General features: G+C 38.6%; 1 protein-coding gene across 1 annotated transcript in view; it reads left to right on the forward strand.

Moving 5' to 3' along the window:
* Positions 1-2,547: 2,547 nt before the first annotated feature.
* Positions 2,548-14,475, forward strand: part of FAM83B (family with sequence similarity 83 member B) — a 65,792-nt gene continuing 53,864 nt past the window's right edge. Inside the window, exon 1 of the mRNA XM_003789654.2 lies at positions 2,548-3,051. Coding sequence (XP_003789702.1) covers positions 2,596-3,051 — 456 coding nt within the window. The 5' untranslated portion in view covers positions 2,548-2,595. The remainder of the gene's footprint in view (positions 3,052-14,475) is intronic.

Consider the following 14,475-nt stretch of genomic DNA (forward strand, 5'->3'; position numbering starts at 1 on the left):
GATGAGTAGGCTTTCAGACAACTTAGATTATTTATGAACAGCTAGTAGTTCTTTTGACTTAATAACAATTATTAACGACAGACGTGATTTGTAATGTAGTCACCAGATGATGGTTGTCACTTTCTAGGCTGGAATTATCAAATGAAGACTATACCTTGTTAAACTTTAGGAAACCATGTAGATTGATTCTGTCAACCGAATGCAGATCTTATTACTTTGTCAAAAATGAATGTAATGTGCAAAAGAAAAGTTTAATGAGTGTGAAGGTGATTAATTCATGGTATATCATGTATATGAATCAATTTGATAACAATTTCTCACCTTGGGGACTATTAGCATATTGGGTGGCATATACCAGGGGCTCTGCTGTGCTTTTTTAAATGTTTAGCAGCACCCTGATCTCTACCTACGAGATGTCAGAAATCCCCCTTCAGAGGGTTACATTTAAAAACATCTCCACATATTGTCAGCTGGGGGGCAGATCTCCCCTGTGGAGACCATTGAACTTGAATGGAAGCTGTTTGAGAAGAGGATGGCAACTTCTTACACAATGATTGAGGAGTTTATGAACGTTCCAGCACAGGCTGCTGGTACACATCAATAGAATATTAACTTAAATTAGATAAGAAAACACATTTTATTTCCATACTCTACTTTCACACTAGCAGATGTGCTAGATGGTGTATCTCCCTTTGCCCTTGGAGGACAGCATGTTTTTGGAAAGCTCCGCCATAATATTATTCAGGGCAAGAAGACCGCCTTCCCCAGAATTGAGAGTGCGTTGTGAAGCATGAGATCCAGGCACGGTTCTAGTTGCCTTGTCTTGGATCAAATTATGACCTCAAGCTGAGGCCTCTCCAGGAGACAGAAAAGAACATATTCTATTTTTATTCTTATGTCAAATTTAGTCTTTAACTTTCTGTATGGTTACGCTTTGTAAAAATTCCGAGCTCTGGAATAAGGAGGGTATTGTCTCCACTAAACTGGTAAAGTGAGACACTCTTTCTCACCCATCCTGTTTTAGTACATGCTTGATCATTCCTGGTCCTTGCTCCCCTGAATAACTTACGGCTCTGTTGTTCCTTCCTTCACGACCCTTCATGTCTTCTCTGTGTGATTAGCTCATGACTCCTATTACATATTTTGAGCTAAGGAGTTAATAAACAGTAACGGCGTTCTGGGTTACTTTCCCAAATCAGATTTGCGTTGTGGTAGTTCTGAGACTTAAAGGGCTGAGTTAAGTGGAAAATTTATGATTAGGACAGGGCCCCTGACAATGATGTTTTGGTCCAATCAGCTTTTTAGTGCTTGTAGCCCATCCTGGAGTTGTCTTTTGAATCACACAATGAAGATTGGGACTTCAAAAGATTGGATGGTCCCTCATCTGATTAAGATAAAGTTCAGTTCAGCATTTTATCAGTGAAGGAGGGAATGAATGACTGAATGAATAAGAGTTTGTGGGCATTGTAAAGGATGGAGTATGAGCTCGGATAGGCAGACTTTGGTAACTAATCTCAGAGGTCTGAACCGGCCCTTGAGCATTCTTGGCTCTTCCTCACTGGTGTTTAGAAGCGAAAAGACTCCTTGCTATCTGTCTCCATTTCATTCCCCAGATACCACTGGACTAATTGTTTTAAACACAAGTTTTATTAAATCATAAAAATCTCCTGTGTCCCTCCATACCTGGCTTTATCTTTTCTATTCAAATTTGTCTCTGAATCCTACTAAAGGGAACCTGTTTTCCAACATTCCGATTTTTTTCTTTGTGATTCCTAAATATACTAAGCTCATGTACCTGTCCTATGCTTTGCTTGTTTTTACCCTTGTGTGGGATGAAAATACTTCTTCTTGTCCTGATGAGATTCTTACTCATTACCTGAGGCTCACCTGAAGCCCAGCTCCTCCACGGCACTATCCCTAATATATTTACTCCATATGATCCCAACTTACTTTTATTCTTAAAGCACTATATCCAGGCATGACTTTTGGAGCCTTAAGCAATACGTAGTTTTGTTCAAAATAATGACTAACAGTTTTAGGTATACAATTTGTTCTTTGACTAATTAATAAATTCCTGGAAGACAAGTGTTTTGCTTTTTACATTTCATCTAGCATATTATAATATGCAGGACCTGTACTCAGTAGAGACTTACATTAATGGCCAGCTAGGCATTGATTGTATTCTAATTCTGTTTTTACACCCAGACTGACAGGAACTGATAGCAACATGTTGAGTCTCAGATTAAAGTAAAGAAAGACTTTCTGGATTTCAGAGGAAGAAAGTGGATTATCTTAGGTGAAAAGTTAAAAGCAGAGATACCTTAGAAAAGGCACATCAAACGGCAGTCTGTGAAGGAAATCTAATTTAGCTTATTTGTGTTAGATCTGTGAATTTCGGCACTGTTCATGTCATTTTAGATATGAAATATGTACCATTTTGAGCTACTGGTAATGGAAATGAATAAATGTAAAAGTAGTTGACATGTGTTATAAAATGGTTGATTACAGAATTCTAACTGATCTTGATTTCCTTCTTTTCAACGCTAGATACTTCTCACCACTGCGTGAATGGACATTTGAAAGTGCAGTAATCAAATGCTTGTAACCATGGAGACCTCATCCATGCTTTCCTCATTGAACGATGAGTGCAAATCTGACAACTACATCGAGCCGCACTATAAGGAATGGTATCGTATAGCCATTGATACTCTGATTGAACACGGCTTGGAAGCATACCAAGAGTTTCTTGTCAAGGAGAGAGTTTCAGATTTTCTGGCTGAGGAAGAAATTAATCATATTTTGAAAAATGTCCAGAAAGTTGCTCAAAGTACCGCTCATGGCCCTGATGATTGCTGTGATGATACCTCATCTTCAGGGACGTACTGGCCCATGGACTCTGATGTAGAAGCTCCCAATCTTGACTTAGGCTGGCCGTACGTGATGCCTGGACTCTTAGGGGGAACCCACATTGAACTCCTCTTTCATCCACCAAGGGCACAGCTCCTTACAATCAAGGAAACGATACGGAAGATGATAAAAGAAGCCAGAAAGGTAATAGATAATATTTCTATTTTGATATGAAAAATTTGAAACATGTACAAAAGCACAGAGTAGTATATAGCACAGATGTATGTGTTAGTAAAATAATCTCCATGTGTATAGACTGTACCTGTTATTTTCAAGGAAATATTCCTACAGGTGCGTAGGAAAGCTGTACTTATCTTATCTTGCATGTATCAGAGAGCATGGTGTTAGGTGCCTGCTAAAAGTAGAGATTTCCTTCTCTTTTTAAGGAGCCCAAGAGATTTTCCTCCCCAAAAGGTCAGGTATATGGGTTGGGAATAAAATTCTTTGACACTTTCCTAAATTTAAAACACCTACATTTTTCTTACTCCTTCAAAGGAAATGTGTTGGTAGGTCCAGTGAAGGTTACCTTGTTCATATCAAAACTGAGTACTAATTCTCATTCTGCATATGTTTATGCTGTTACAGAAAGCATCAGTTTACCAGAGCACAGATATTTTCTGAGTTGTGTGGAAACAGTATAAAATCAATCAATGATAATGTAGGATTCTAAAGAAAGTTCCTGATGTATTTAGCATTTTGAGGTCTTAGAGCTTTTTATCAAATATTTGTATTGTCTTATCCATCTCCTGAATCCTGTTTTTGAACTCAAAGTGTAGAAATTTTAATCACTCAATAAAAGTTATTGAAAATTTTCTGTGTCCCCAGCACTGTGATAGCCATTGGAAGATGACACCAAATTCCCCAAGCTCAACCGAGTGTTTTAAAATGTATAAAGAGTTTTGATTTTTAAATATGAAGTGTCTAATTTTATGTTTTTTAATTACAAAGACTAGATGATATAGAAATTTAGCTCTAAAAGGGACTTTAGGATGCATATCCATATGGTGTTGCTTTCTTCAGTTGTCAACAGGACACAGAAATGCTTGATCAAATGTGCTTTTATGAAGTACAGAAATGTCAGACCCTGGAAATCTACAGTCACATGGTGGTAGTTTCCACGACAGGCAACTAAAAACCTACCAATCATGTTAGGGAGAAAAAATGTTCTGAGGCTAATATCGCATGTAGGCTTTGCAAAATAAGGTGATTTTTTTTCCCCCCTGAAACCTTTTGAGCTGAAATAGCCTGACTTTGTGCTATAACTCATCTAGCAGTACTATGTTAATACATTATTAATCTAATCCAATAGTTAGAAAATTAGCTATAGAATCTTGCATGCAGTTAGTGCCCCAACTTTTATATGAATACATGGAAGTGTTGATTCAAATTTCTGAATTGAACCATAAGTATTTTTTAAAGTATACTGTCCTATGTGTTGTGAACAAATGATACGATACAATTGTATTTTGTAAAACAACAGAAAAAAAAATCAAGAATATATAGAAGTCCATATAATGGCAGAATAATAAATATCAAGTGCTAACATTTGCTAGTTTCTGTTTGGGGACACAAGGTGCTTTTGAACAAAAAGGTTAACGGAAAATTGAAAAAAAAATCAGTGAAGGTTAAGATTATTATTGTGGTAACTAAGTAGTTCTGCATACATTAGTCGACACTGTGGCTAGTGTCCTTTTGGGCGATGCATTTCTGTCACATTAAATATTTGGAGCTGTCATAAGTTTCGGGGGTAGCACTCGCTGGAAACTGATCATTAGTCATGACTTCTTGTTATATTTTTCTTACTAATGTAGCAGTTATGTGTTTAGTAAGAGTCCATGGTAATATACTCGACCTGGTCACTGTCTGCTGAGAATTCCCACTGGAATTAGCAAGCCAAGGAAATTAAGGCCTATGCTGTAAAACAGTCTTCTGATGTTCTGCTTCTTTTCCATAAAATCAAGGTGGCGTGAAATAGGAAAGAGAATTTTACCTTCATTGTATTTGTATACATGTGTCTAAGCTGAAATCAAAGGAAGGATTTTTGATCTTATATACTGAGTATGTTGCAATTGAATATAAATCATGACAGATGATGTAGTGTTGGTTTTTAAGGCATTTGAGAATATGCTGGTTGCTCCCAGATGCAATGAATATTGAGTTCAATTTGGTTAAATATGCATGGAATATGTATTTCTCGAGTATTTTGAAAATTTCTTAATGTCACCATGATTATTGAAAGGTTTCTGAAGGATCAAATACTCTGGAGAAAAAAGTTATTAACCCTATTTAAAAAAATTCAGAGTAGTTTTCTCCTAGCTGGAGAAGGTTCCATGGAAAGTTTTAAAATGAGAAGAACAAATATTATGAAATAAAGGCTTGTCAGAACACATTGTTTTTAAAGATTAAATGTGTTTTTTATGACTATCATTTACTCAACAGATAAGCCTCATTCTTATTCTTTGAAATAATGGTAGCCTAGGATAAACTTTGTTTTTGAATCTTTTTCAAAGGATAGATTGCCTTTATGGGTAGCTCAATGTATTGTCATGGCATTAAAAGGGATGATATTTTTTTAATATGTATTTGAATAATATATTATTCTAGTGGCTAGAACAATGTTTCTTGACTCCATGTTTACCAGGGAGATTTTTTTTGTGATCAACATCATAAAATTCTGCAGATATGAGGCCAAACAAGTAGGGCTAGGAACCAGCAAAGCAGAACCCAGGAATTGATCTTGGATAAGAATTTAAGTCCATTTTCACAGTTTTGTTTGCGGCCGAGATAAGGTACTTATGAAAATAAATGCCATTTTGTAGAAAAATCTTAAATTAAAGAGAAGAATCCAAAAGCGGTCTGCTTAGAAGCCCAGACATTTGAAGTGTGATTATAAGCACCAAGGTAACTTTCTAGTCCCTTGTGAAAGGAATTAAAAATGATGCTATAATCCATCCATCTTTACTGGAAATATTTGAAATATTTTATACTTATACTTCACAAATTTATATGCTTTTATTTCTAGCTTAAGTTATATATAATCTGAATCATTTTATACCTTTATAGTATTTCAAAAATCTATTGATTTTTCATTAATTTTATTGCAAATTGTTTCTTAGAAGTTGTTTACAGGATTTTTTTCTTTCTTTTACTTTTTTTGCTTATATTTGCTTGTTTTGTTTAAGAATTTTCCTTTGCTAAAATCTAATTATAGATAATACCGTACTTGTGCCCTTAAGGAACATCTTTTAATTTACTGGCTTTTTTTTTTTTTTAAACTCCTTTCTATTTTTCAGTATGTGGCTGACCTAATTACATGTGGGTTAACTTTGTAAAGTCTGATGGTGTCTAGCAAGACTTTTTCCCATGTAATTATTTTTCTCCCAAGAAGTGTTCCCAAGATGATATATGCACATATTCCTAATTACTGTGAACTCCTCTTATGAAAACCTCCCCTCTCATTACTTAAAAAACTCATCTTTCATTAAAGTAATTTATTTCCCAGCCACTCAGTGGTACATATTTATAAAGTTATAACTTCAGATCTAAATGTTTCACCAGAATGTTATTTGCATCTCTGTTTCCTAATTCTAGGGTAGTGTCTTTTGTGAGAAGTGAATCTTACTCTTGCAAAATATGGAATCAAGACGACACATAAGCAGAAGTCCTGGTGAGAATTAGGGCAGAGTAATTCCTGAGGTGCTCTGTAGGACATCGCCTGAGTTCTGGGCTTGGTTCCTCCCTGAATCACTATTCCTGGGTGTGTCTGTTATGGCCTTGGGAGTTATTAGTAATGTAGAGAAAGATTAACTATCACTTGGCCCCACCGATGCAAAGGGGAAGATGAAAAGATGATGGGAACTCTTTCTGGGAGTCAGCTGATATTATGTAAGTAGTCACACTGGGTTAGAGGCTTGGTCACCAGGACTCGACATTAACTGTGGCATTAAACAGGTTATTGCACCTCCCTGGGTATTTTAATTTATTTAGGGAAAGAAATAAAGCAAAAGACTTCATAGTTTGTAAATCTAGTGCCACTATCTAAGTCTGTAATGTTGCTTACCGATTTAGACTATTTTAACGTGTTAATATACCTTGCTAATTTAGTTCTTTACAGTATTTTTATGGTGACGTGGCATGCTCACCGCGGTCTACATCACTTTTACTTTGCAACATGTCCTGCCCAGCTAAGTGACATTTATATATTTGTCAGTGCTTTCATCGGACTAGAATTATCTCTGTCCTAATGTTCCCAATTTTTATTAAGAATTTTCTTTCTAACCTATCTCTGTTTCAGCTCTTACTGTGAATCCTTTCATTCTTTGAATTGGAGTCAAAATTAATATTTTCCCGGAAATACATTTTGCTTAGTCAGATTTAATGGCATTACCGTCCTGTGACATTAAGTTGAACATGTCTGAATAAAATGTATCACATGTTAATATCTGTTTAAGTGTATATTTGTGAGAGAGAGTGAATGAGGAAAAGGAGGAAAGGAGGGAGGGAGGAAAAGGAAGGAAATATGGAAGGGGAGAGGAAGGAAAGAGAGAGGAGGACAGTAGCAGAAAGGAAGAGGAAGGGGCAAACGGGAGGGAGAAAGGAGAGAAGGGAAGGGGGAAGGAGAGAGAGCGAGCTTGTTAAAATTGTCCTGACTTCCCCACGCCCGTTATCACCGTGTGCATGGGAATATTTTGTCTCGTCCAAACTCCCGGTGCTATGCAGAGAGATACGTGTTCTGCGTTTTTTTTTTTTTTTTTTGCTCTGCTTGCTTCCTCCACTATTTATCAATAACCTTGATGAAATTAAGTATGTTATTTTTAATGTAGTTACTTAAAAGAGTGGAGAAAAGAAAGAGGGGCAATGGAGGGACATTTTAAACTTACCACAAGACAGTTTTATGCTTCTTTGGTTGACTTGATAACTGGCCATAAATGGACCAAAAGCTGTAGACATTTTTTCTGTTTTTTGTTATTTATTTATTTATTTATTTATTTTTTAAGAGGCATCAGGAAATGGGATGAAGACTCTGAATCTTGGAGTCCCTCAGGGCTGGGTTGAATTCCAGCTCAAACTGTTCTTTGTTATTAGACATGACAAATGCAACCTTTCTCCTGTCTGTGAAATGGAGATGGTAATATTTCATAGAATCCCTGGGAGACTTGAGTAAAAGAGCCCACATATCTAATGTGACACTGACCATGGTATTTAGCACCTGTGAGTGGACTGAGGCTCCTCCCCTTGCCCTACCCCCCTCTCTTCCCTTCCTCCTCTCTCTTCCTTCCTCCCCTCTCTTCCCTCCCCCTCTCTTCCCTTCCCCTTCTCTTTGCTACCCCACTCTCCTTCTTTCCTCATCTCTCTTCCTTCCTCCTCTCTCTTCCCTTCCCCCCTCTTTTCTCTTCCTCTTTTTCCACTTCCTTCTCCTCCTCCTCCCACTATGCCATAACCTAATTTTGTTTAAAAAAAAAAAAACTGCTTATTTTTTTTCATCACTGTAATTTGTCATGTGTTTAAGTGAGAGCAATCTCTGACCAAATTTAGTATCTACTAAGATAGTATGTTACTGGGAATATGAGCTGGGATTACAAGCTATTTTTCCTGAAAAGATTTAAACACATTTCTCAGTTATCTTAAAGATTATATACACGTCGTCCCTTGCAGAGCAACCCAGTACTTTCCCAATGTTAGTGCTTAGAAGGTTCAAATTGGGAAAACACTGATTAAAGAGAACCTACTGTGAAGACGGTTCAGATTTATCTATTTTATATTTAGGATCTTCCCTTGTGAAAAACAATTAAACATTGAACAAAAAAATGCCAGACCGTAGTTTCTTACTTGAACATTCAAAAAGACTGAGAGCCCTGGTGAAAAAGCTAAGGAAGACGGATATGTTCTTCAGAGCAAGAGGGAAAAAAATGGGCATTTCTTTTTTGTCTGGAATTTAAAGAGTAATAACTGTGTTGGATTTTTGAATAAAGACGCATATTGGAGTTTTAAATAAAGACTTGATGCAAGGGTTCTATGTGTATCTAAAAGAATAGGCTTTGTGAACTATTTTAAAGTTCATCTTTATTATAAACCTCACATCTTAGTATCTAAATTTGATGACTTAACTTTTAGGTATTGTTACTTACTGTAAAATTTCTGATATAATGCTAATGGAAGTAAGGAATATTATTTAATGCCTACCCTAATTGGCCTTTTTGGCTTAAAAGTTCTTGTTTAGTGAAGGTGGGGCTATCACATGCTTTGTTGAAGAAAAAAAATCTGAAAAGTGTGAAAACATAAAAAATTTGGAGGAGGCTTTTGGTGCTGGCAGCAGTGCCCTCCCTCTGCTCTCTGTGGGCCGTGTCTGCCAGGGAGACCATCATGACGAAACACATCATCTCCTTCTCCAAGGACATCCTGGCCCAGGCATGGCCGCCACTCTCTCCATGAGGGCCATGGCCTGGACCTAGCAGGCCAAGCTGCTGCTGCTGCAGGTGCAACGTGCTCGTGAGATGATGGCAGCCAGCAAGCAGGACCAGGGCATCATGGACTGCATTGTGGGCATCCCCGAGGAGCAAGGCAGGCATGTTATCCTTCTGGGGGGGGCAGGGGGCAACTAGTCAAGGTCATCGTTACTTTCCCCAACAAGCACTCAATTTCACCTTCATGGGTAGGTACAAGCAGCTCTTCCTGGGGGACGTGGGCAAGCACACAATTCTGCAGATACTATGCCGGCAACTCTTCCTCCAGAGGGGCAGCTGGGGCCACGTCCCTCTGCTTCCACAGAATTTTGCCAGAACCCACTTGGCCGTCCATGTTGTGAAGTCACGCAAAGAGCAGAAGGTCAGGGGACTGGGAGACTGTCCAATGAAGATCAGCAAGTCCAGTGAGGCCCAAGGCCTCAGCGTCCCGGTGCTGGATATTATCATCCACCAGGTGGCCTACTTTAGCATGTAGGACACAGCTAAAGGCAAGCTCTCCAACCCCAGGGACTCCCATGTGGGGGTGAGCTGGATGATCGCTCAGATCCTGACAGCCTTGCCATGCATGGTCTCCTACCTCTTTGACACTTAGTGACTGGAACAATGATGCTTTGTGGGCAGCCAGGAGCTGACATCATGTACAAGGGCATCCTGCAGTGCTGGAGGATGATCTTTGGGGACCAGCGGGACAAAGCCTACTTCAAGGTCAATGTGGGAAGGGTACCTGGGGGCTTCATGCTGGTTCTGTGTTTGGAGCTGAAGAAAGTCATCGAAGGGCAGCTGCCCATAGTGGATCTTGGGGACCGGGAGAGCCTCGTGGAATCCTTAACTTTCACAGACCAAAATTGTAGCCATCTGTCCTGGCCAGATCATGTCTCTAGAGGGCTAGGAAAGGGTTCCTGATCATGCTGACCATTCATTACTGAGGGGAGAGGAATCATTATGGGCCACTCAGACCCAGAGTCCAGATGCCTGTAGGACCCGTGTTGTGTTTAAGTGTTTATTTAACAAATAATTTTGTCTCCCATGTGTTCTTCAGCACTCCCTCCCCATCTGCACAAGGGGTATTTGGAAAGATGTTCTCAGTTGGGCATTCTGCTGCAGAAAAATAAAAACAGTACATCAGAGGGTGCGTTGGTCTGTAACTTGGTTGCAGACCAAAATCATCAGTAACTTCTAAGTTTCAGATGTTTTACTCTGCAGTATATCATTAGGGAAAATCTAAAGACCATGATTTTATCTTGTAATAAATTAAAAATTGGCAATGTAGAAAGGAATTTAAAAAGAAAAAAATATAGTTACTTCTAGGTTACAGTAAATTTATCAGAGACTTTGCCTTGCTAATAATCACTTATACCTCTATTAATAATTGGGAAAGAAGAATTTAAAATGTGTGTTCTTCAGAAGTGCATATGATTATCTGATTAAGATAAATCTTTTAAGGCCATTTTCTCTAATCAACTATTACTCTTCGATACTCTTAGATTCCCTTTGAAATAAGCTGAGAGAAACAGCTCGTGTAGAGACTGCTTTGGTGTATAGAGTCTTTCTGCTCAACCTTGAGGGATTGTTATTGACTAAGGTGTAAGATTTACTTCTGTGTAGTCTGGGATCTCTGAAGTAGGCTGCTTATTTATTAAGATTGTTTATGTTTACTCATATTCATAAATATCACAAGTGTAAAATGAAAACCAAACACTTAGGTAGTTACTTACCAATATGGGTAGTATTTTTCTGAGGGCATACCTCTCGTAATTTTTTGTAAAAGTATTATCATAAAATACTGAGCTTTTCTAATGCCTAAGTAACACCTAAATATCAGAAGGATAAAATTTAGTGGTTTTACAAACTCGCATTTTCAGGGTTAAGCAGGAAAAATGAATTGTGCAAAGGAGAAGGAGCAGCTGGTATTCCACTGGGGCGTTAAGGGAGCGTGAGCAGAGATTTGACTGGAGACATTCTGGCTTAAAATTATTGTAGAAGCGATCAGCTGAGGATCTTAGGGACACATGTCATGGACCATCGACTTTCAGAAGTTAAGTATCATGAGAATACGAGCATACTGCTTTCCTTTACTTCTCTGTCCTCTCAATGATATGAAAAAGTATGGCAGCCTTTTGCCATGACGAGGGCTGTAACATCACCAACATTTGGTATTTAAAGGATTCTGCCTGCTCTTCTGTTGTTGCTACAGATCCATCATGTGTATGGACTTTCATATCGATTACTGGTGTCTTTTAACTAGTCACTCTCAAAATTGTCTTGAAAAAAATTGGTCGAATTTTATCACCAGGACTGGATCTATGATCTGATTTTGAGTAATGGATTTACATTATAATAATCTAGTAACAATAGCAGGTAATATAATTTGAGCACTTTTCTGTCAGGCACTGTGCTAAGTCCTTCACATACATTATCTGAAGTTGACCTTCACAACAACCTTGTGAAATATGTGCTCTGGTTGTCTACGTTTTACTGATGAATAGTCTGCTTTTGTGTCATAGGCAGGACTTTAGTGAGTGGTAATGGAGCATACTGCAACCAAATGATCATAACTGGAAGGTAGTAATGACCAAACATTCCTAAATGGAAAAGACCTGACTGAGAGGGTCCTGCATTGAGATCAGGGCATAGATATGTGGAACTGTTGATTTTTCAAATAAACCAGGTACAGGGACATCCCTGGGTGGTAATCAGTTGCCTGAAATAACTCACCTGGAGCTGATAGAAGGTTATGATAAGCAAAAGGGGTGTAGAACCTAGAATGCAGGCCAAGTCAGAAGGCACAAAAAGGAAATGAGTTCTTTGAATTGGAATATAGGGGAAAATTGAAGCAGAAAGAAAAGGACAGTCAGATACTGAAGTTGTCCTTTGGTTTCTACTGGGTTCAGCTATAAAGGAGATAAATCCGTCTTTGGCCAACCTATAGATAAAAGTACAGCAGGCCATTCATTCATTTCACAAATATTTATTTATTGCCTGCTGTACATCAGGTACTGTTCTTAGTTCTGGGATTTTGTATTAGAATAAAGAACCAAAGAAACTCTGCCTGCACTTAAATGAAGCTTACATACAAATGGGAAGAGATAGATAAGATGCCTAATAAATAGCACAAAGGAGGAAAAAACATAAATATAGTTGGTTAAGGGAAATAAGGAGTGGTGGTGGGCAGATAGTGTGCGATTTTAAATAGGGTGCTCACAGTAGGCCTTAAGAAAAGGACATTTGAGCTAAGATTTAAAGAAAGAAGGAATAAGCTGTGCAGATAGTTGTGGGTAGAACATACTGGGTATAGTGGAAGCTTCAGGCAGGGACATGGCTTCTTGTTTGTCAAAGAACAGCAAAGAGACCAGTTGCTTGGCCTAAGAAAGCATAGGAGAGATAGGGAGAGGGTGAGATGGAGGCCAGACATCGGAGATCCTCGGGGCTACTCTTAGAAGCTTGGCTTATGCTTCGTAAATTGTAGAAATGAGATTTAGGGCAAAAGACAGGTATAATCAATTTAAAACATGCTATGTCCTAGGATACCTCTGGCTGCAGTATCAAAAATTGACTGTAGGGGTGGAAGAATGAGCATATCAGAGACTATTAAAATAATTCAAGCGTGGGATGATGGTATCTTAGATGGTCAAGATGGTGCTGGTAATGGCTAGACTTCAGATATATTCTGAAGGTGGAGAAATGTGGGGTATGAAATAAATTAAAGATTACAGATGCCTTACAAGATTTTGATCTCAGCAATTGGAATGATCGCATTGTCACTGGAAGTCGACAACAGAGACATCAAAATTGGGATCAGGAAGCCGGCACAGAATTATAGGGGCCATCGTTACCACCTTTGTCACAGCCTTGAGATGATTGACCCATAACTCCAGCCATGAGACAGGTCACATAGGACCCACACTCAGTGGCTAGAATTCAGAACAGTCCTGACCCTTGGGGCCCAGGAGAAAAACAGAGCTGGAAGTAACTGGATAAAATTCAGATGCCAAGGATGGGTAAATAAAGAGTGTGAGATAAGAACTAGACTGATAAGATGCTGACCCAGGACCTAATAAAACAGATGATTATCCACCCTGCCAAGAAGCAGAACCTCCCAACGCTTAGTCTTTTCAAACAAACTTTACAGGCAGTTATTAGGCAGTTCCCATATGCTGGGTCAGGTGAAAGTGTCACGCAGGTCACCTTTTTAACAGGCCTTTTGGGATGAATACTTTCTGAGTGCTTGGCATTTTCAGACAACAGGGAATGCGGGAGTAGAGTAGGGTAGAAAGTGAGGGAGGCAGGGCTGTTGAGAGTTGTTGATGGTGGCCAAATGGTACAGGTCCTTCCATCTTGCTTTGTAGAAGTGAAGGGTGGGAAGTCACAAAATGTTTTTGAGTAAGACCATGATGTCATCAAGCCTCATCATGGACATATTAATATCTTGTTTCGGTTAGTAAGACAGAGAAAAATGTAAAGCAGGTTCTAACCAGCATTGGGACACTAGTCAACAATAAGCTAGCGACAGGCTGAAGCTGACTCGAGTTCAACAGAAAACAAAACATCTTCTCGAAGTGAAAATACAGCCTCCGTTTCCTGCTGGAATAGAAGAAAGTATAACCACTTAATCATTCTTTCTTAAGGAAAGTGCTTGTTTGTCTTAAAGCCATTTTAAGATGTTGTAATTATCTGATTTTAAGTTAACAAAATTTATTTCTGTGTAAAAACAAATTTCAACTATATACACACAGTTTAATTATGGATAAGCTTGTTGGGTTCTTGCTGTGAGCAAGGCACTCTATCATGTCACACAAGTAGAAATGGGAACGCTCCAAGGGAGAGGCTGGTATTTGAGGGATGTGGTGAAAGATTTCATGGGAAATAAGTAAAATCCTGTGGGTGAATCTCACACACACACATACACACACACACACACATACATATATGGTCTGGGTTATGTTTTTTTTATCCTACCTTTTTGCTCCTTGTGTTATCTAGGATTTTAAGGCTGGTTCTTGAAATTTCAAAGTAAAAACAAATAAAGGAAGGGTGGCGCCTGTGGCTCAAAGGAGTATGCCCAAGGTGGCGGGTTCAAACCCAGCCCTGGCCAAAAACTGCAAAA

Source organism: Otolemur garnettii, unplaced genomic scaffold, assembly GCF_000181295.1.
Source record: "Otolemur garnettii isolate 467f Iridium unplaced genomic scaffold, OtoGar3 scaffold00035, whole genome shotgun sequence".
Taxonomy (NCBI): domain Eukaryota; kingdom Metazoa; phylum Chordata; class Mammalia; order Primates; family Galagidae; genus Otolemur; species Otolemur garnettii.